The 23944-nt window shown below is 42.8% G+C and overlaps 1 protein-coding gene across 1 annotated transcript in view; it reads left to right on the top strand.

The window, feature by feature from the left end:
• Positions 1-4394: 4394 nt before the first annotated feature.
• fam13c (family with sequence similarity 13 member C) overlaps positions 4395-23944 on the top strand; it is a 41857-nt gene continuing 22307 nt past the window's right edge. The window contains exons 1-9 of the mRNA XM_046354810.1: positions 4395-4435; positions 15223-15406; positions 17558-17729; positions 18204-18417; positions 18614-18755; positions 20940-21021; positions 21279-21484; positions 21679-21762; positions 21881-21988. Coding sequence (XP_046210766.1) covers positions 4395-4435; positions 15223-15406; positions 17558-17729; positions 18204-18417; positions 18614-18755; positions 20940-21021; positions 21279-21484; positions 21679-21762; positions 21881-21988 — 1233 coding nt within the window. The remainder of the gene's footprint in view (positions 4436-15222; positions 15407-17557; positions 17730-18203; positions 18418-18613; positions 18756-20939; positions 21022-21278; positions 21485-21678; positions 21763-21880; positions 21989-23944) is intronic.

Raw genomic sequence — 23944 nt, 5'->3', positions numbered from 1 at the left:
AAAAAGGGGATGGTTTATTGTTGACATTGTGTGAAGAAATGTAAACATCACCAGGTTTTCAGCATACTTGTAAAGAACTCCAATCATTCTATTGTTGCCAGTAATGATGGCATAAACAGGAAACTTTAAGGGCCCTGAAAAGGCTAGTTGATACAATGTTGCATGCTGCTTCGGGCCAGATCCTGTGATGATTTAATACAATGTTGAACTTCACTACCAATAGCTCAAGGCAGATAGAAAGGGAGGCAGACAGGCTGAGAAGACATGAATGCGACTGAAAGAACTTGAATTTTTGTCAGGATATTTTCTACAGTTTTTATTCATCGGCTTTAGGCCTGTGTATTTTACTTAGTTGATGATGGAAGTTATGGGCCTACTGCTACATTGGCCTACAGGCTATGTCTGAGTTCTACGCTCTCATTTATTTAGCCGCCAATGGATCACAGTGTATCAATGTGTCCATATGGCAGAGGCTAGTGCTAATAGTTTAATTTGAACTTTTATATTTTTATAAAATTACTTCAAATTTGTATGTCAACAACTACAGACCAGTATCCCTTCTTTCTTTTCTCTCCAAAACTCTTGAACGTGCCGTCCTTGGCCAGCTCTCCCGCTACCTCTCTCAGAATGACCTTCTTGATGCAAATCAGTCAGGTTTCAAGACTAGTCATTCAACTGAGACTGCTCTTCTCTGTATCACGGAGGCGCTCCGCACTGCTAAAGCTAACTCTCTCTCCTCTGCTCTCATCCTTCTAGACCTATCGGCTGCCTTCGATACTGTGAACCATCAGATCCTCCTCTCCACCCTCTCCGAGTTGGGCATCTCCGGCGCGGCCCACGCTTGGATTGCGTCCTACCTGACAGGTCGCTTCTACCAGGTGGCGTGGCGAGAATCTGTCTCCTCACCACGCGCTCTCACCACTGGTGTCCCCCAGGGCTCTGTTCTAGGCCCTCTCCTATTCTCGCTATACACCAAGTCACTTGGCTCTGTCATAACCTCACATGGTCTCTCCTATCATTGCTATGCAGACGACACACAATTAATCTTCTCCTTTCCCCCTTCTGATGACCAGGTGGCGAATCGCATCTCTGCATGTCTGGCAGACATATCAGTGTGGATGACGGATCACCACCTCAAGCTGAACCTCGGCAAGACGGAGCTGCTCTTCCTCCCGGGGAAGGACTGCCCGTTCCATGATCTCGCCATCACGGTTGACAACTCCATTGTGTCCTCCTCCCCAGAGCGCTAAGAACCTTGGCGTGATCCTGGACAACACCCTGTCGTTCTCAACTAACATCAAGGCGGTGGCCCGTTCCTGTAGGTTCATGCTCTACAACATCCGCAGAGTACGACCCTGCCTCACACAGGAAGCGGCGCAGGTCCTAATCCAGGCACTTGTCATCTCCCGTCTGGATTACTGCAACTCTCTGTTGGCTGGGCTCCCTGCCTGTGCCATTAAACCCCTACAACTCATCCAGAACGCCGCAGCCCATCTGGTGTTCAACCTTCCCAAGTTCTCTCATGTCACCCCGCTCCTCCGCTCTCTCCACTGGCTTCCAGTTGAAGCTCGCATCCGCTACAAGACCATGGTGCTTGCCTACGGAGCTGTGAGGGGAACGGCACCTCAGTACCTCCAGGCTCTGATCAGGCCCTACACCCAAACAAGGACACTGCGTTCATCCACCTCTGGCCTGCTCGCCTCCCTACCACTGAGGAAGTACAGTTCCCGCTCAGCCCAGTCAAAACTGTTCGCTGCTCTGGCCCCCAATGGTGGAACAAACTCCCTCACGACGCCAGGACAGTGGAGTCAATCACCACCTTCCGGAGACACCTGAAACCCCACCTCTTTAAGGAATACCTAGGATAGGATAAAGTAATCCTTCTCACCCCCCCCCCCCCCTTAAAAGATTTAGATGCACTATTGTAAAGTGGCTGTTCCACTGGACGTCATAAGGTGAATGCACCAATTTGTAAGTCGCTCTGGATAAGAGCGTCTGCTAAATGACTTAAATGTAAATGTAATGTATGATTAACCACGTGACAACATTATTAGGCTATTGAAATGAAACTGTTCCACAAAATGTGCACATAAAAATCATAACGGGCACACCGATTGGTAAAAAAGGGTAGCATAAAATGGAAGCTTCCCTAAACTTCAAACTCAGGAGCTGCCTATGATCTTTACAATTACACCCTTTAAAACAATTGTGGACGTTGCTAGCGCCTGCACACAATAGGTGGTCCTGTGAAAAAAAAAATGGGCCCGCCTATGGAAAGCAAATGCCCAACTGATTTGTTCTGGCGGCGGGTCTGTCCCCTTGTGTTGTTTACAGTGATGAAGTTTACAGTATCGATATTGAATTGCAAAGAGAAGCAAATCACATTTCATAGTAACGGTGTGAATGAAATAGTTGTAAATGGCATGCAATCCCTGTTAGAACTCAGTCTTGATTTCCTTTGATCAGCACAATATTTTACTGAAAACATTTTTTATTGACATTTCGTCTCCCTCCCCCTGTGTATCGTGTTCCATCAGAGCCCAGGATGTTGGAGAAGAAGAGTGCGTGTGTGTAATTCCCTGCTGCTCCACCTCCTGAGGTACCAATCTGTCATCTTTATCCGTCCCCCAGATCTCCAACACACCCCTCCTAGCCGGGACACCCCGTCACCACCCCTCTCAGCCCTGTCCGATTTTGAGGTGAGACATGTTATAATTAATAAAGTCTTTGTTATTCATTTGTTTTATCCTCTTATGTTTGTTGTGTAGTAAATAGTTAAGTTTTTCTTTTCATTGTTTTTTTGTTTGTTTTTGTGAAGCACGTGTCACATTTCACGTCTGAATTGTGCTGTATATATAAAGCTTGCTTTGATTCCCTTCCCACAGTAATGTGTACTGTGCATCTCTCCCTGGCATCTGAGGATAGGCTTACAGAGGTTCATAATGTCCTGAGGTTTCACTAAATGGAGCGTGGTCCTGACCCTGAAAAGATGATGTCATGTGCTGTAGATGTATTCCATCTGATAGTTCTAATCTAACCTTTATTCACATTCACATGATGTTGTCTTTAAGAAATGAGGATATCCTGCTTACCTTGACCCCTATGATGGGTTTCATGATGCATCATTCTACCCCAGTGAATTATTCGCACTCTAAGTAAATACTGTATGAACAAAAAAGCCTGTGAAAAATGACATTGTTGTTTATCAGCTTGATCTTACACTTTAATCAACCTTTAATTGAGTTAAAATGTTTTTAAAAAAGAATGTCATCAAGAAATAATGATTTTATTCAAAAACATACGTGTCACATTTATTGGCAGCCATATAAATTCTTATGAACAAAATCAAATTAATGTATTTTCCATGAAGATTTCTAAAGTTCATCTGAGTCTTTGGGAACTATTACATTGTCATCCATGACTTCCTGTTTCACTGGGGTGTACATATGAGGTGACACACAGGCTAAACTCCCTTTGTCATCCATCAACATGGGAAAGGCCAGAGAACACACAAATGAAATGAGACAAAAGGTTGTTGACCTTCACAAATCAGGCAATGGCTATAAAAGGATAGGTCATTTAAGTTGTGTCGCTATCTCCACTTATTAAGAAATGTTAAACAACTGAAGCTGTGATGAACCTTCCTGGAAGAGGACACACTTTTATTTGACCCCAAAGCACAGTGAGAAGGATGGTTCAAGTGGCAAAAAAATGCAGAAGTTGATTACATCTTGGGGTCATCAAGTCTCCAAAACTACAATTAGATGCCACCTCCATGCCAACAAGTTATTGGGAAGGGTTGCTAGAAGAAAGCCTCTTCTGTCACCAAACCACGAACATAAGCGCCTTGAGTTTGCTGTCATTGGAACTTTGATTGGAATCATGTTCTATGGTCTGATGAGACTAAAATATAGCTTCTTGGCAACAAAAACAGAGGTGGGCCATGGTCATGCAGAAAATAACCTAATCCCCACAGTGAAATATGGTGGTGGATCTGTGAAGTTGTGGGGCTGTTTTACTTCCAAAGGCCATGGGAACCTTGTTAGGATACATTACATCATGGGCTACATTATCAAGTACCAAGAGATTTTAGGATCAGAAAAACAGTCAGTCTGGTGTTACCACCAATTCCCTCATGCAGTGCGACATCTCCTTCGCATATAGTTGATCAAGCTGTTGATTGTGGCCTGTGGAATGTTGTCCCTCTCCTCTTCAATGGCTGTGTGAAGTTGCTGGATATTGGGGGGAACTGGAACACGCTGTTGTCCACATCGATCCAGAGCATCCCAAATATATAACCCCACCGCCACCATGGGGCACTCTGTTCACAACATTGACATCAGCAAACACGCTGTCTGCCATCTGCCCGGTACAGTTGAAACCGGGATTAATCCATGAAGAGCACACTTCTCCAGCGTGTCAGCGGCTATCAAAGGTGAGCATTTGCCCATTGAAGTTGGTTACGACGCCAAACTGCAGTCAGGTCAAGACCCTGGTGAGGACGACGAGCACACAGATGAGCTTCCCTGAGATGGTTTTTGACAGTTTATGCAGAAATTCTTCAGTTGTGCAAACCAACAGTTTCATCAGCTGTCCGGGTTGCTGATCTCAGACGATCTTGCAGGTGAAGAAGCCAGATGTGGAGGTCCTGGGCTGGCTTGGTTACACGTGGTCTGCAGTTGGACATACTGCCAAATCCTCTAAAACGACATTGGAGGCGGTTTATGGTTGTGACATGCACTTTAAATTCTCTGGCAACCACTCTGGTGGACATTCCTGCAGTCAGCATGCCTATTGCACGCTCTGTGACATTGTATTGTGTGACAAAACCGAACATTTAGAGTGGCCTTTTATTGCCCTCATCACAAGGTGCACCTGTGCTGTGATCATGCTGTTAAATCAGCTTCTTGATATGCCACACCTTTCAGGTGGATGGATTATCTTGGCAAATGAGACATGCTCACTAACAGGGATGTAAACAAATTTGAGCCCACAATTTTAAAGAAATACACTTTTTATGTATTTCAGATGCAAAAATGTAGATGTTGCGTTTATGTTTTTGTTCAGTATAGTTGCTGATAACTTCTTTATTGAGGAAAAACAAACTTACTACAACCGATATGTGTTTGTCCCACCTAGCTATCTTAAGATGAATACACTAACTGTAAGTCGCTGTGGCTAAAAGCATCTGCTAAATGGCAACATTTTTAACAGGAATTACATTTGACATTTTAGTTATGTAGCAGATGCTCTTATCCAGAGCGACTTACAGCAGCAATTACACATGCATTGCTCAAGGGCACATTGACAGAATTTTTGATCTACTCGGCTCTGGGATTCGAACCAGCAACCTTTCAGTTATTTGCCCGACGTTCTTAACCGCAAGTCTACTTGCTGCCCCTAAATCTAAAATGTTTGTTAAAATAGTAAGGCTGAAGCATCTTATAAATGTTTTGTGGCAAGATATATTGGGGAGCAATGTGTCATTGTTGTTCTGGCTGTATCAAAGACAGGGTCAGAGGAGAGTAACAGTGTGGGAAGGTTTGATGGACGCAGCACCACGTAAGAGACCAGAGGTCTTACGGCCAACACACCCATCAAGGCATGGACACCATCCAACCTGAACAGGTGCAGTCCCCTCCATAGTACCCAACAGTCTCTGAAAGAGCCCATATGGGAGCCATTAGAGAGGTGGAATAATATTAAAGCATTCAGCAACAACAAAAGTGGTTATATGTTGAGAATGTCTACACAATGCCAACATATACTCAGTATGTACAAAATTATTTTCTAAATGGTCATGCCAGGAATGTACACTTGTGCAGTAATGTATGGCATAATCATGCCACATTCTCTATTCAGTGTTCTGGATCATTCAGTCACATGTCAGGTTATGCAGTAAATTAAAGCTTATAGCTTGTAAAGATCACACCTCTTAGAACATATAATTGGTGATAACTTGTCACTTGTCAGCTGAATCGCAAACATTGTTATTAGCAATAACTGTAAACAAGCATTTCTGAACTTTGACCTGACCTGAATGCACACTACGAACTGCAATTTTTTTAATCATCCTTTTATGAAGTAATGATTCAATTTATGAGGACTTGTCCCAGTTCCGTTATGTACATTATGTAATTTCATGATTGTTTTGCTAACTTTATTAGTGCAGTGTCTGCAGAAACCGAATCCACTCCTGACCCTTTGCGTGTGTGCGCCTGTGTGTGTTTGTAAGTGTGTGTGGATGTTAGGCTTTAGTTCCCTGGATGTTATCACCAAGCTTGTTATGATGTCTGATGAGCAATCTGACTTTGGAGCCACATAAACTAAGTGAAACATTTTTGTGGTGTCAGTTGACTTGCTCTGACGTTCATCACAGAACATTCTAGAAATCCTGAACAGATTCTCTTCTTGTTAAAAATCCCTGAACAGATTCTCTTCTTGTTAATAGACAGTCATGCACAAATACAATATGATGGCCAGGAATTAAGGACACCCCCTGCAGGGATGAGAGTACTGCCTCTGTCTGGACAGCTGTACTGTTCCAAGACTCAAGACATACAGTAAATTAGCCACAATGTGTCCCATTATTAGAATCCCAGGCAGTCAGTCCTCAAGTCCACGTCACTGTGGTAACCGAAACTGACACGCCACTCTGTGCAGTTCCAAAAACCAAGAGTGTGAAAAGCTATCATCAAGGCAAGGGGTCACTCCTTTGAAGAATCTAAAATATAAAATATATTTTGATTTGTTTAACACTTTTTTGGTTACTACATAATTCCATATGGGTTATTTCATAGTTTTGATGTCTTCACTATTATTCTACATTGTAGACAACAGTAAAAAAATAAGAAAAACCCTTGAATGAGTAGGTGTGCTTCACGGTAGGGAAGGTGCCAGTTTTCCTCCAGACATGACACTTGGCATTCAGGCCAAAGAGTTCCATCTTTGTTTCATCAGACTGGAGAATCTAGTCAGAGTAGTCAATACCGTCCACACCTGCGCTGGCCAACTGGTCGTCAGAGCCCTGCTCAGTGAAGAGTATCTGCCCACTCTACCATACAGGCCTGATAGGTGGAGTGCTGCAGAGATGGTTTTCCTTCTGGAAGCTTCTTCCATCTCCACAGAGGATCTCTGGAAGTCTATCAGAGTGACCTTCGGGTTCTTCACCTCCCTGACCAAGGCCCTTCTCCCCTGATTGCTCAGTTTGGCCAGGCAGCCAGCTCTATGGAGACATTCAACCTCATGGCTTGGTTTTTGCTTTGACATACACTGTTAAATGTGGGACCTTATATAGACAGGTGTGTGCCTTTCCAAATAATGTCTAATCAATTCAATTTACCACAGGTGGACTCCAATTGTAGAAACATCTCAAGGATGACCAATGGAAACAGGATGCACCTGAGCTCAATTTGACTCTTATAGCAAAGGGTCTGAATACTTTTTAAATTTTACATTTGTATAAATTTCCTCAAATTTCTAAAAAATGTTTTTTTTCTTTGTCATTATGGGGTATTGTGTGTATATTGATGAGGAAAAAAGTAATTCAATCCATTTTAGAATAAGGCTGTAACGTAAGAAAAGTGGAAAAAGGGAAGGGGTCTGAATACTTTCCGAATGCACTGTAAATATGAAGTCTTTACCTAATAACTGTTGGCTTCAGTTTTTGTGAGAAATCTTTTTGTGCTACAACACAATTATTTATGGAACTTTATAATAACTACATGTTAATAAAGCATTTATATAGGATTAGTAAATAGTTGATTCATTTATTATTAATCATTACTTCCACATTTGTAAATGCTACTAACCTAGTTATTCACACGCTTCGGAGGTGGAACCTAAATGAGAATTTACTCTCTAGGACAGGAATTACTGTACGTCAAAATAGGGCGACATTGCGTTCCGGTGGGGGCCTTTTAAAGGTTATACATGTAACATTTCTACCTCAATCACATCAGTAGTAAAGAAGGAATAAAATTCCATTAGAGAAAAACTGTCCGGTCCAGAATCAATGGGTATATATAATTAATTTAAAAGTCCTTAAGTATTGTGGATGCCGTGAGAGTGGTTCATTGACTATACTTATAATTTCTTTCCCCATGGCTCTGCATCTGACTCCTAGGTGATTAATACATTACATTGCCAAAAGGATGTGGATAACCCTTCAAATTAGTGGATTCTGCTATTTCAGCCACACCTGTTGCTGACAGGTGTATAAAGTCTAGCACACAGCCTTGCAATCTCCATAGACAAACATTGGCAGAAGAAGGGCCCCTACTGAAGAACTGTCCTCAGTTGCAACAGGTGTAGCTGAAATAGCAGTTGTCCTCAGTTGCAACACTCACTACTGAGTTCCAAACTGCCTCTGAAAGGAACGTCAGCACAATAACTGTTTGTCAGAAGCTTAATGAAATGGGTTTTCATGGCCAAGCAGCCGCACACAAGCCAAAGATTACCATGTGCAATGCTAGGCGTTGGCTGAAGTGACGTAAAGTTCGCAGCTATTGGACTCTGGAGCAGTGGAAACGCATTCTCTGGAGGGATGATTCATGCTTCACCATCTGGCAGTCTGATGGACGAATCTGGGTTTGGCGGATGCCAAGAGAATGCTACCTTCTCGAATGCATAGGTGGCAACTCTAAGGTTTGGTGGAGGAGGAATAATGGTTTGGGGCTGTTTTTCATGTTTCGGGCTAGGCCCCTTAGTTCCAGTGAAGGGAAATCTTAATGCTACAGCATAATATGACATTCTAGACGATTCTGTGCTTCTAACTTTGTGGCGACAGTTTTGGGAAGGCCCTTTCCTGTTTCAGCATTACAATGCCCCTGTGCACAAAGCAAGGTCCATACAGAAATGGTTTGTCAAGATTGCTATGGAAGAACTTGATTGGACTGCACAGAGCCCTGACCTCAACTCCATCGAACACCTTTGGGATGATTTGGAATGCCGACTGCGAACCAGGCCTAATCGACCAACATCAGTGCCCAACCTCACTAATGCTCTCGTGGCTGAACGGAAGCAAGTCCCCGCAGAAATGTTCCGAAATTTAGTGGAAAGTCTTCCCAGAAGAGTGGATCCTGTTATAGCAGAAAAGGTGGGACCAACTCCATAAGAATGCCCTTGAATTTAGAATGAGAGGTTCGACGAGCAGGTGTCCACATACCTTTGGCCATGTAGTGTAGCCATGTGCAATTTTGGGAGCATGTGCGAGTGGTGGGAGAGAGACCCTTGTTGTGTGTTTGTGTGTGTGCATAAGAGAGAAACCGAGGGAGTCTTTAAGCCTCTCTCTCTCACTTGCTGACATACATTGTGAGTGGATACAGAGGAGTACCACGGTTCAGTGCCCTCTTACTGAGGCCTTATCCAATGGAAGCTTTACTCTTAACATGGTTCCTTGTAGGTCTCTATTAGTCCTGTTGTAAAGACAACCAGTATGTACAATTCAATGTGCTACACCAACGATGGTTCACTGATGGTTCACTGATGGTTCACCTCTCAACTTGTGCCAATGTCAAAGTATTCATTGAAATCCTCTTGGACTCATCGTTCTGTTCTGATTTTTGGCGGAAATGTACAATCCAAATATTTAGTTTATTCCCAGAAGAGATTATAAACCGTGTCATCAAGGATTTGATTCTTAACTAATGTCTTCCTAGTAATAAGGCCAATTAAAGCCACGTGTTTGGGAAATCATGTGTATCAGGGGCAATGTTCCCTCTAATCTTTTGCATCACTGAGCAAATCTCAGGTCTGCTGAGTGCAGACTCGAACGTTGTGAAAATTCTGTGCTACTTCCGGCACACGTTTACTGTGAACACAGGCTGTACCTGCTTTAAGTTAGTTTTAACAGTGGTAAAGTAGTCTACTGTGGCTATTTTATAACGTAGGCCTACCAGAGTGGCACACCATCAAAAACAATGTAGAAAATACATCCCATAACATGTTAACATGGAAATAGCTGGTTTATCATTCAGTCTACAGTACAGTAGCAGCCAATGTGGGATGTTCAATGTAGGTGTAACAGCATTCAGAGGAAGAAGGTGAGGACCAAGGTGCACGTGTTCATATTATCTATTCAAAACCGAACGCTAAATAACAAACGGAATACCCGACAGGCAACACAAACACTCAACAGAAAACAACTACCCACAAAACTCAGGTGGGAAAAGGCTACCTAAGTATGGTTCTCAATTCAGAGGCAACGATAGACAGCTGCCTCTGATTGAGAACCACACCCGGCCAACAAAGGAATCCAAAACATAGAAAATGAACATAGAATGCCCACCATAGTCACACCCTGGCCAAACCAAAATCGAGAATAAAAGCCTCTCTATGGCCAGGGCGTGACAGTAGGCCTACATTCCACGAGACTTTTGAAAAAAAACATGCAGGGCTTGACATCCACTTTATCCACTTGTCCTTCAGACAAATACATGACTGAAAATGTTGTTGTTATTGTTTGATGCAAGAAACCACTTTACAAATTAAAATGCATCATTATTCCCATACCATTATTACAGATAATCAAACAAATTATTCAACGCTCTGCCTATTGGCTACTTAGCTTATTCAAGCCTGTCTCAAAATACAAAACTGCCCCTTTAAGACAAAAATTCAATCTTTACTTGACTGCTTTTCAAAGTTGTCTAGAAATGCACACTTTTTATGCTCTTATAGGAAGCAATTTGATCTCAAAACAAGCTCCTCTACCCACGATGCTGATGCTGTAAAAACAGTCCAGTTCAAAGTGAATGGCACAGATCCATGCAATCTCCATAGACAAACATTGGCAGTAGAGTCAGACAACACTGTCTGGATCTAGCTGGAATGACTCAGAGCTGGTGCTTATGCTTGCTTGTTTGTGTGTGTGTGTGTGTGTGTGTGTGTGTGTGTGTGTGTGTGTGTGTGTGTGTGTGTGTGTGTGTGTGTGTGTGTGTGTGTGTGTGTGTGTGTGTGTGTGTGTGTGTGTGTGTGTGTGTATTTCCTATTGGCAAAAAGATTTCACAGATGCCCCTCATTACACTGCGGAGAGGGGTTTTATAAATAGACAAAACATGTAGCAAATAAGATGTTGTGATGATGTGGATTTATGCCCACTCGTCACGAACCCGAAGACTGTCTAATCTACCACCAGGCCCTTTTTTTAGAATAGCGCATTCTATTACCCTTATGCATTTATTTCTAGAAGTTATTTTGTATAATCGGTTCTACACATACAGAAATGCATTTAATGCTGCTATTAACTGTCTTTAGCCTACAAGAGTGAAATATTGTTTCGGTACACAGAGTCATCGTAACACTCACGAGTTAGAAACTCTGTGCCGTTCTGTTAATGCTTTCCTTTGTTCATTCTTCCCACGTTGTGACTGAGCTCCATGTGTCCTATCTTGTCTGTCATTTAGGCTGTGTTTTAGGATCGAGCACACCTTTACGCATTGCGATATGTTACCGGGTTGCCGTCATTCGCCGGTTCGATTCATGTAAGATGTGCCCAATTTAAAGTGTACATGGAAGTGGTCACGTCTGTTTTAGACGGAATGTATACTGAATAAAAATATAAACACAACATGTAAAGTGTTGGTCCCATGTTTCATGGGCTGAAATAAAATAGCCCATGTATGTTGCATATGCACAAAAAGCGTATTTCTCTAAAATGTTGTGCACAAATGTGTTTACATCCCTGTTAGTGAGCATTTCTCCTTTGCCAAGATAATTCATACACCTGACAGGTCTGGCATATCAAGAAGCTGATTAAACAGCATGATCATTACACAGATGCACCTTGTGCTGGGGACATTAAAAGGCCACTCTAAAATGTTCAGTTTTGTCACACAACACAATGCCACAGATGTGTCAAGCAATTGGCATGCTGACTACAGGTATGTCCCCCAGAGCTGTTGCCAGATAATTTAATGTTCATTTCTCTACCATAAACCGCCTCCAACATCATTTTAGAGAATTTGGCAATACGTCCAATGGGCCTCACAACTGCAGACCACATGTAACCACGCCAGTCCAGGACTTCGGCATCTGGCTTCTTAACCTGCGGGATCATATGAGACCAGGCACCTGGAAACCTGATAAAACTCTATTTCGGTCTGTAATAAAGCCTTTTTATCGGGAAAAACATCATTCCGATTGGCTGGGCCTGGCTCCCCAGTGGGTGGACCGGGCTCCCAAGTGGGTGGGCTCCCAGGCTCAACCATGGTGGCGCACCTGCCCAGTCATGTGAAATCTATAGATTAGGGCCTAATGATTTTTTTTCAATTGACTGATTTCCTTATATGAACAAATACAAATACATTAAACTCAGTTTTTCACAATTCCTGACATTTAATCCTAATAAAAATGTCCTGTCTTAGGTCAGTTAGGATCACCACTTCATTTCAAGAATGTGAAATGTCAGAATAATTGTAGAGAGAATGATTTATTTAAGCTTTTATTTATTTCATCACATTCCCAGTGCGTCACACGTTTACATACACTCAATTAGTATTTGGTAGCATTGCCTTTAAATTGTTTAACACGGGTCAAACGTTTCAGGTAGCCTTCCACAAGCTTCCCACAGTAAGTTGTGTGAATTTGGCCCATTCTTCCTGACAGAGCTGGTGTCAGAACTGAGTCAGGTCTGTAGGCCTCCTTGCTCGCACACGCTTTTTTAGTTCTGCCCACAAATGTTCTATAAGATTGAGGTCAGGGCTTTTTGATGGCCACTCCAATATCTTGACTTTGTTATCCTTAAGCCATTTTGCCACAACCTTGGAAGTATGCTTGGGGTCATTGTCCATTTGGAAGACCCATTTGTGATCAAGCTTTAACTTCCTGACTGATGTCTTGAGATGTTGCTTCAATATATCCACATAATTTTCCTCCCTCATGATGCCATCTATTTTGTGAAGTAAACCAGTCCCTCCTGCAGCAAAGCACCCCCACAACATGATGCTGCCACCCCCGTGCTTCACGGTTGTGATGGTGTTCTTCGGCTTGCAAGTCTCCCCCTTTTTTCCTCCAAACATAACGATGGTCATTATGGCCAAGCAGTTCTATTTTTGTTTCATCAGACCAGAGGACATTTCTCCAATTAGTACGATCTTTGTCCCCATGTGCAGTTGCAAACCGTAGTCTTTTTATGGCGGTTTTGGAGCAGTGGCTTCTTCCTTGCTGAGCAGCCTTTCAGGTTATTTCGATATAGGACTCGTTTTACTGTGGATATAGATACCTTTCTACCTGTTTCCATCAGCGTCTTCACAAGGTCCTTTACTATTGTTCTGGGATTGATTTCCACTTTTCTCACCTAAGTACGTTAATCTCTAGGAGACAGAACGCGTCTCCTTCCTGAGCGGTATCACGGCTGCGTGGTCCAATGGTGTTTATACTTGAGTACTATTGATGAACATTGTACCTTCAGGCATATGGAAATTGCTCCCAAGGATGAACCAGACCCAGTGGAGGTCTACATTTTAAATTTTTTTTATTTTAATTTCCCCATGATGTCAAGCAAAGAGGCACTGAGTTTGAAGGTAGGCCTTGAAATACATCCACAGGTACACCTCCAATTGACTCAAATGATGTCAATTAGCCTATCAGAAGCTTCTAAACAAAGCCATAATTCTCTGGAATTTTCCAGGCAGTTTAAAGGCACATTGTGGAGTGGTTGAAAAACGATTTTTCTGAGGTTCTGGATAAGAGGTGGTGCTCTCTCTCTCTCTCTGACAGCTGACCTGCTTCCATCTGGGTTACACAGCTCCTATTGGCTGACCCTGAGCAGCACATCAAATCAAATCAAATTTTATTGGTCACGTACACATGGTTACCAGATTTTAATGAGAGTGTAGCAAAATGCTTGTGCTTCTAGTTCCGACAGTGCAGTAATATCTAACAAGTAAGTGAAATTGCTAAGCCCGCTCGGAGGCGAGTGAGCCATCCTTTGAAGGCTGTCAAGGTTCCAGTACTCTACTATGCCCTCATGGTGCCAGTCTAATTTGCATGAGTGTCATTGCGCTCAGCCTTCTTGTTTGTCCATAGTGAACACTGTACATCAAGTGTAATCAGCTGGTTGTTTGGTCTTGGTTGAGTGTCCCAAATGTTCTCCTGCCTTCTTTGCTTCAGCATCTGAGACAAGCTACAGTAATTTGCAAGTTGGGGCTGAATATTTACACTGAATAAAACTTGTTTGATTGCATGATATGAAATACATGTAATCTGAAAAGTGTGATCTTACACTGCATTCCAAAAAATTGCTTTGTTAATTACTGTCCTATTTTTAGATTCGACTAGACGACTGTTCTTGAACATTTTTTTGCAGGATGCTTACTAGACATTCTAGTGCATTTCTACCAGTGGAGTCTGACTTCACCTCATTCAACTCATTTGAGTTGCAAACTAGGTGCAAGGTGCATGCAATGCAGAAATCAGCGGAGGCTGGTGGGAGAAGCTATAGGAGGATGAGCTCATTGTAAAGGCGGGAATGGAAGGAATGGAATGGTATCAAACGCATCAAACATTTGTAAACCAAATGTTTGAATTCCATTTATTCCATTCCAGCCATCACAATGAGCCTGTTCTCCTATAGCTCCTATCACCAACCTCCACTGATTTCTACAGTGCATGCACCTTGCACGTGTTTTGTTGAATGGGGTGAAGTTGAATGGGGTGAAGTCAGTGTGTAGTTGCTGCTGCTAAGTGAAGTAAGCAAGCCTTGTCCAAGCCAGAATGGCCCATGGGGGCAGGAGCCTCTCTCCTGTTTCTGTAGCGTGAGGCAGCTTAATGTACACCCACTGGACAGGATGCTAGTTGCTGCTGCTAACCTTGTGTATAAGAGTTAGACCACTTGGGTTACATTCCCAGACTACTGGCAGCACACGTTACCCCTGGGCAGATCAGTAGTGTTTTGTTTTGCTGAGAGCAGGCAGAGGAAGACTAAATGGAGGTCTGAAAGGTGTAAAACTAGATGTATTCACACCCGGAAGTAGGAAGACAGTTCTTGATTTTGTGAAAGTCAATATTTACAAATGCTTTAATGTATGTTTAATCTAATTTAAGTTCATGTTCAAAATAATGTTGTCCATGCTTGAACTTGTTACTCAAATTTGCACAATGTATATTATTTTGGCCATTGGAGGAATAGGGGACAATAATGAGCAATATGTCCTCCAACTAAACAAAAAATATGACTCATTCCTTTTACATTGTGCTTGTATTATATCCCTCTCTCTGTAGTCCTGAGACCTTGTACCTTGGCTCGGACATCACTAGCCACACACAGCACCTGATCCCAGACATATTGGAGGATGTTGTGGATGACGAGCCTGGCTGTGTTCTCACCTGCTTCGCTGATCCTGAATCAGCTGGGGAGCCTAGCCAACAGGGGGAGGAGGATCCTGGATGTCCCAGGGGAAGATGGGTCTCTCTGGGGTGCTGTGGGTCATCCATCAATACTTCCCGAGCTTTCCTCTCTTTGTCCCAGAGTCCCCGGGGGGTGGGAGATGACATCAGTTAGTGACCCTGCTCCATATGACCCCTGCATCTGTTCACTTACTTAACATGCAGTTTATTTATTCATGTCTGCTTCATTGGGATGTCCTTATTGAGAAGTTCAATGTTATCCACCCCAACCTGCCTGCTCAAGTCTCGGGTCATAATAGCAGATGACAGGCTTTTTGAAAAAGTATTGAAGAATGCCGTTCAGCTTGTATATATCTTCCTGAGCAGGACAAGGTCACAACAGGAGGAAGACCCAGGCACCTCCTTCAGTGTAAAGGATGAAGAGGACAAAGAGGAGGAGAGAGGCCCGTTTAGCCATCTGTGGACTCATGGACCATAATAAAGAAGACTATTACCAGGTGATCTCTCTCGTTCTTTCCCATCAAAGTCTTCTCTAATGTCTCGTATGGAATAGTAAAAAAATGTTTTTTTTTTTAAATAATCAAATTTCAATGCTCCACTCTGTTTTAATTGGTGTGCATGGAAAACAAACAAAAAATGTCAGCAGCAACAGCCACAGAATGGTGGCAACTCTGCTGCTAGTGTTAATGGTTCTGTAATGGCGAGGAGAGATCAAATTGGCGGCTGTACTGAAAACCTCTGCCATGAGGTAAAGTAGTTCTGAAAGACACAACAACCTTTTTGATATCCCTAAATGGCCAGGTGCTGGTCCAGGTAAAGGAACAGAAAATACATTCTGGCCAGACAGAGATGCACAAGGAACATGTCAAATTAGTCAATTTTGTTTGTGCCTGAGGTATAGACATACTGTCTGTCTGTCTGTCTGTCTGTCTGTCTGTCTGTCTGTCTGTCTGTCTGTCTGTCTGTCTGTCTGTCTGTCTGGCTGGCTGGCTGGCTGGCTGGCTGGCTGGCTGGCTGGCTGGCTGGCTGGCTGGCTGGCTGGCTGGCTGGCTGGCTATCTCAAATCCAACAGCAAAAACATGTCAATATATGAGTGTTATAAACAGCCCAGAATAGAACCGTTTACTTGAGCTCTCATTTTAGATGGTGAGTCATTAATTGCATTGCAATCAGGGGCAATGGTTTCATTTTAGATATGGGTCATTCTTATTGACTCTGTGGTATTGATTTTAATATTTTGGGAAGTGGAATACATTTGTATTGGCTAATGGCAAGTGTGTGCATTCATACAGGTTAGCGTTTGTGCGTGTGTGTGTGTGCACGTGCGTGTGTGTGTGTGAGTAATTGCCCCCTCCCTTTCCCCTGTCTCCTGTCTGACGCACACAGTTTTTTTAATGAATGAACAGCGAGAAGGAGGGGCTATAACCTCACCAAATCATGATGTCAAACAAAACTGAATGAGCCCCCCTTTACCCTCCATCCCCCAGACTACCCCATATTTATGCATCAAAACCTATTTTATCCTAGTATGGACGCTCACAGAACAACCCATGTCAACCCCCTACTGCGGCACACACTGAGCTAACAACGTCAGCCTTCCTTCTCTCCAATTAGAATGCTCAGCCTCACAACGTTACCACGGAGACCCCCCCCCCATCATATTCCTACACGCATGGTTTTCCCGAACGTTTCCCTGATGCTATGAATAATCCATCATGTGGAGGTGAGCCGGAGCAGCGGAAGCATCACGGGGAACGCAGACAGACCGGGAAAAACAGGGAAAACACAGATATGTGCAGACATACATGGATTCTACTGAATCACTAACAGTGATACTATGAGAATTACAGAACACAGGGATTTCACCGTTCTGAGGAAGCTGAGTACGCTGTCACACACACAGGGATCTAACTAATGGGATCACATGTGGATCCAGGTCTGAGGAAACCTAGGGGAGAGCAGAACGGAGACAAGAAGCATTATGTGGCTGCTAACGTCATGTCTTACGCCACCCTTTTATAACTGAGGTGTTGGGCACACGGACACAACACAAGATCACTTTCCCTAAGGACAAGCCCTCTTAACTGCCATCATCAGGATTTTGCCACCCACCTTCTTCAACTTCTCCACCCCAGACAGGGGACCTGCACCCCTGTTTTACCTTCTCCAGACCCCTAATTCTGAAGGCATGTTCTGCTTCTGTTTCCAGAGCCCCTCCCTGAAGCAGCAAGCCCTGGAGGCTGAGCTGTGCACCTCGCCACCCGGAACCCCCCAGGAGGACCTGGAACTCCCCCCTTGTACCAATGACTACCAGAGCCTAACCCCATCTCTCCAATCCCTCCCAAAACAGGACCAGGACATCATCAGCACTTCACTGACAGGTAGGAGAACAACACCTTCCCTATCCCTCCTTTTCTTTAATCTCTTTCTCCTCTCCTATCTCTCTCAACCCTCGTCTCCTCGTAAGCAAATTGGTTATTCTCGTACTGTGTGATATCTTGTACACTATGATTGATATTTAGTGCTTTTTTTGTGAGTGTCACTTCATCTGTCTTATGTTTAGTGGATAATATAAGCTCTTGTCAGTGTTAGCTTTGGGTGGGTATGTCTCATGCTTGCTTATCAAGTCACGATGCGCCAGGATGCTCTAGATACAGTAGGAGCAGTGTGTGTATAAGGGCAGATATCTTTGGAGTATGTTCTGGATATGAGGTGAAGTTAGTTGTTTTTGACCAGTAGGACAGGTGCACAACTACACCACTAGCTTTGTTATAGTTTCAAACCTGTTAGTCTTCATTTCCTTTTTGTACTTTGACCCCGTTGTCTCTCTCCCTCCTCCCTCTGCTCCCTGTCAGAATCCAGTCCGGTCCACAGGGCCCCCGTGTCTCTCTCTGAGGGGAGTAGCAGTGAGTGTCTGCTGACCCCTGGTCCTAGTCCTCTCCTCCAGCGCCTCGCGGCTGGCGACTGTCCCATTCCGTCCCCCCGCTGCCACAACCTCAGCCAGGGCCAGCGCTTCAACACAGACCCGGAAACTGCCCCATCCCCACCCTGCTCACAATACATCAGGATGTAAGAGACTGTGTTCAAGTGTTGTGTGTTTGTGTTCGGTTTTTGTGTGTGCATTCGGATGGAGAGAGTATGTAGCTTTGTGTGTCCAAGGTTTATGCGTGTTAAGTGTGTGTTGTCTATTTGTGGGTGTGTCTTGGAAGCGTATGTGATGGATAAATGTGGAAACTTACCATTCTAGCTCTCCCTCGCTCACCAGGGCTCATTACACAGTCAGGACTGAACCAGCAGAGGGAGCTATCAAGACCCCATCAGTCACAATGCTAAACAGACACATCCAGAACCTGAGGAAGAGGATCAGACATTTTGAGGAGCGCTTTGAGCAAGAGAGACACTACAGGGTGAGACCATCAAACATCAACGTTTATTTACAACCATATTATAGCCCAGAGGCCAACCTTTTAGTTTCTGAATAAATCCATGGTTTGACTGATGAGAGCTTTAATACACCGTGTCTCATAAAGACAAAGCCCACTGGACAAACTGCAGAGAAAGGTTCTTTCAACATAATTTGTCAACATATTGTGTGGAAAATACATTGGATTGGAAAAAAGTAATCAACCTCAACTGTTGTTTTGATGGTGAATTTTTAACCACAGGATTATGTCATCATGGTAACCACATTTCAACATAGACAACCCTTGTATAAAATATGTCGAATTTGTACCATTAAAACAACGTCAGATCTTCAACGTTATATCTACTATAAGGGGAAAAAAACTATAGGGTGGGCAGCACCTCCTACTGGAAAATCTATCTATAACTACCCTTTTAACCAAGACCAGCCCTGCTTAGCTATTGTTCACAGACTATTACCAATGTGCTATCGTGAGAATAAATGTTGAGAGAGCTCCACTTAAAAATGAAATAGATTCATTGCTGCTTTCGAAGTCATTCCAGTGTAGATTTAACAGAGCAAATGAAATGATAGCACATATATCATAAATTATACTATTTAGGCCTATATAGATACCATTTGCAAAGTCATCAACACATATTGTTTCAATTCAACCCAACTAAAAATAGACAGTACAACAGGCCTAAGGTTTCAAACTCTAGTTGATTTCAAATGAAATTATATTTAGTGATATTGAATTGTGTTTAGTTGTCAACACAACCGAATATCAACATTCGAAGGAGATCTTCTGCTTTGACAGTTCTATGCCACTGACTTAGTCTGGCTTTAATTACAGCTTTTCTACAAAATAATAAATGATATGTTTGATTCTCGTCTCCATCCCAACCAAAAATGTAACTTAAAGAGTAGGACTAAATCAAATCAAACATGATTTAAGTGCATTTATATTTTTGATTTGATTTAGTCCTATTCTTAAGCTTAGATTTTTGTTTGAAATGAAGACCTGAATCCAACATATCACAAATACTGTAGCTAACCTTTCACGGTTACAATAAAAGGGGAAGTTAGCATTTTTGGGGGGTATGATATTTGTGCGTTTAAACTTCCTCACTCATCATTATTCACGAATCATTCAGGATTATCTGTAATCATGGTAGCATCCACGTGAATGTAGAAGTGTTTAGAAACATATTCTTATTTACAATAAAAGTGACTCCAAAATGACACAATACATTATTTATCATTCATTTCTATTGGGCACAAAATAATCTGAAACACAACCAAAACAAACAGCAAATGCATCCACAAGCTTGATGAAGCCATTGTGTGTTATGAATATGGGACCAAATACTTAACCTTTTACTAGTTTAATACAGATATAAGTGCATTTTTCCCAATGCTTTTGGTCCCCTAAAATGGGAGGACTGTGTACAAAACGTGCTGTAATTTCTAAACGGTTCACCCGAGATGGATGAAAAGACCCTCAAATTAAAGCTGACAGTCTGTTTATATTAAAGCTGTTTCTGTTTATATGTTTACAATATGTATATTTATCTTATCCGATTTGCCACAACTGAAGTTCTTTCTGGAAAACAATAAGCAAATCAATAACACATTGTAAATTCAACTACCCTTTGTCTGTCTTTTTGAGTGGTTGAATATAGGTTGTAATCTCATTGATCAACGTCTCAGACAAATATTACCCAATTATCCACATTGAAACAACATGGTGTGCCCAGTGGGAGGAATGTATTTCCTCCTGCTGAGTCAAAGAATCAAGGCCACAGACAGTCATATCTCCTCTCTCTCTTCCAAGCCAGTTTAGACTGGTTCAAACTGCTCTCTCTCTCACCAGACTCGACTTCCGTTTCCTTTTCTAAAGTGCCAACTCAGCCCAATACCATCTGCACACAGCCTTAGGAAAAAGTTGATGGTTTGGGAACAGAATAATCCAATTCAAAGAGTTCTCCTACTGGATGTTTTCACACATTACAGTCCTGTCTTTTCTAGTGCTGTAGTTCTCGTTCCAGTAGAACACATGAGTTTAGTGGAGCTCCACCTAGTGTTTATAGACTGATAATAATGATAGGATATATTTAGCCATATATGAATATACCTCTTTCTATGTGTCATATATTCATGAGTTTGTGTTGTTTTTCTGTGGCAGCCAGCATACAATGATAAGACTGCCCACCCAGAAATATCTAGACTGATGCGAGACCTCACTAAGTCTCGCAAGCAGCTGAAAGGTAAGACCTTGACTTGTTGCAATCAGATGCATTTCAAAAACCCTGTGTGAACTGCTGCTGAAGTGAAAGAATGTAACACCAAGACACCATCTTGGTGGCTGTATAATGTATCATTATTATTTGTAAGGAAATGTTCATAATTATTTATGCCATTAAAAAATATATATATTTCAGGAGGAGGGACATGTATTCTGAATCTATATTGATATTTGTATGAGTGTTCTATATTGTCAAATGGAACATCTGTGTATGTGTAGAGCTGAAGCTGAAACAGTGTGTGGATGGGCTCAGAGAGCAGCAGAGAGGACAGAACACAGCTACATGCAGGTCCACCAGAGACCCCCAGGGGGCGATGGAGCACTATCAGAACAGTAACAACAAACCCTCACTGAAGGAGACTGTCGATAGCATGAACAAGAGAATGATGGAGAAACGACAGGAGGGACTGCCAGATAACATCAAGGTAAAACGACACATCGTGAATGACCAGGTAATGCGATGGAAATGTACATAGTTGTGAAAGGACCTATTCTCAAACCAAGATTACTCTTGATTAGTTGAGTGTGTTATACTGTCAGTGTAACTCTGCTGTGTTCTATTACTCTTTGGTTTGGCCTTGTGTCTGACTGTATTGCCACTGGTTGGCTCCTGGTCCAGGAGATGACTCCGGCTCAGATGGCTGTGGAGAAGGTCACCCTGCAGAAGTGTCTGCTCCATTTTGAGAGTCTGCATGGACGACCGGTAAGACTGCCCAGTGTGCCTTGTAAATGTCTATTTTAGTGTAGCTTCTGAATGAGTAGCCGTAATGTTTAATATTATTATACATATTTTTTTAGTGTGTGTGTGTGTGTGTTTTCAGAGCACCAGGCAGGAGAAGACTCTGATGAAGCCCTTCTATGATCGCTACCACCAGGTCAAACAGCAGCTCCTGTGTTCCTCCACCACCATCCCTTTCATCACCACAATAGTAAGTCACACACACACACACACACACACACACACACACACACACACACACACACACACACACACACACACACACACACACACACACACACACACACACACACACACACACACACACACACACACACACACACACACACACACACACACACACACACACACACACACACACACACACACACACACGCAAGTAGTTTGGGGATGGGGCTGTGTGAGGAGATTGGGGATGGGGCTGTGTGAGGAGATGTGGCTTAACTTCACATGTAATCAGGTGTGTAGTGCTGGGGGAGCTCCCTAGCTTTTTTCAATTTGAGAATACACAGAAAAATGTATTCTCATCAACTCTAAAATACATTTTATTTATTTACCACAAAAAATTGCATGAAAATTATAGAATGACAAACCAAATAAAGATCTAGGCTGTAGCACCCTACAGGTAGGTCAATTGTGGTTTCTTCCCTGTATTCTCACTGGTGAATGATGAAGAACTGTAGGCTACATGTGTGCAATGCAGAGGCCCATTGGAGGCTTGTCAACTTCAGAACATAAAATAAAATAAAAATCATCACCTGTCTGCCTTGTTCATAAAACTCCACCAACCTGCTCTTGCGGAGTAGAACCTAGAACGATACAGTGCATTCGGAAAGTATTCAGACTCCTTGACTTTTTCCACATTTTGTCACATTACAGCCGTATTCTACACTAGATTACATAGTCCCCCCCCCATTAATCTACACACAATACCCCATAATGACAAAGCAAAAACAGTTACGTAGAACATTTTGCAAATGTATAAAAAAAAAAAAAAAAAAAACTGAAACATCACATTTACAAAAGTATTCAGGTCCTTTACTCAGTACTTTCACCGCATTCTTATTGGCAGACTCAACAGCCTTGGTTTCGTAAATGACTGCCTCGCCTGGTTCACCAACTTCTTCTCAGATAGAGTTCAGTGTGTCAAATCTGAGGGCCTGTTGTCTGGACCTCTGGCAGTCTCTATGGGGTGCCACACGGTTCAATTCTCGGGCCGACTCTTTTCTAAGTATATATCAATGATGTCGCTCTTGCTGCTGGTGACTCTCTGATCCACCTCTACTCAGATGACACCATTCTGTATACATCTAGCCTTTCTTTGGATGCTGTGTTAACAAACCTCCAAACGAGCTTCAATGCCATACAACACTCCTTCTGTGGCCTCCAACTGCTTTTAAATGCTAGTAAAACTAAATGCATGCTCTTCAACCGATTGCTGCCCGCGCCTGCCCACCCAACTAGCATCACTACTCTGGACTGTTCTGACCGAGAATATGTGGACAACTACAAATACCTAGGTATCTGGTTAGACTGTAAACTCTCCTTCCAGACTCACATTAAGCATCTCCAATCTAAAATTAAATCTTGAATCATCTTCCAATTTTGCAACAAAGCATTCTTCACTCATGCTGCCAAACATACCCTCGTACAACTGACTATCCTACCGATCCTTGACTTCGGCGATGTCATTTACAAAATAGCCTCCAAAACTCTACTCAGCAAACTGGATCACAGTGCCATCCGTTTTGTCACCAAAGCCCCATATACAACCCACCTCTGCGACCTGTATGCTCTTGTTGGCTGGCCCTCGCTACAGATTTGTCGCCAAACCCACTGGCTCCAGGTCATCTACAAGTCTTTGCTAAGTAAAGACCCACCTTATCTCAACTCACTGGTCACCATAGCAACACTCACGCGTAGCACGCGCTCCAGCAGGTATATTTCACTGGTCATCCCCATAGCCAACACTTACTTTGGCCGACTTTCCTTCCAGTTTTCTGTTGCCAATTACTGGAACAAATTGCAAAAATCACTGAAACTTATATCTCCCTCTCTCATTTTAAGCATCAGCTGTCAGAGCAGCTTACCGATCACTGTACCTGTACACAGCCAATTTGTAAATAGCACACCCCAACTACCTCAT

Source organism: Oncorhynchus gorbuscha, linkage group LG06 (assembly GCF_021184085.1).
Source record: "Oncorhynchus gorbuscha isolate QuinsamMale2020 ecotype Even-year linkage group LG06, OgorEven_v1.0, whole genome shotgun sequence".
Lineage (NCBI taxonomy): Eukaryota > Metazoa > Chordata > Actinopteri > Salmoniformes > Salmonidae > Oncorhynchus > Oncorhynchus gorbuscha.
Note: the sequence above shows the minus strand (reverse complement) of the source record. Positions and strands in the feature narration are given on the sequence as shown.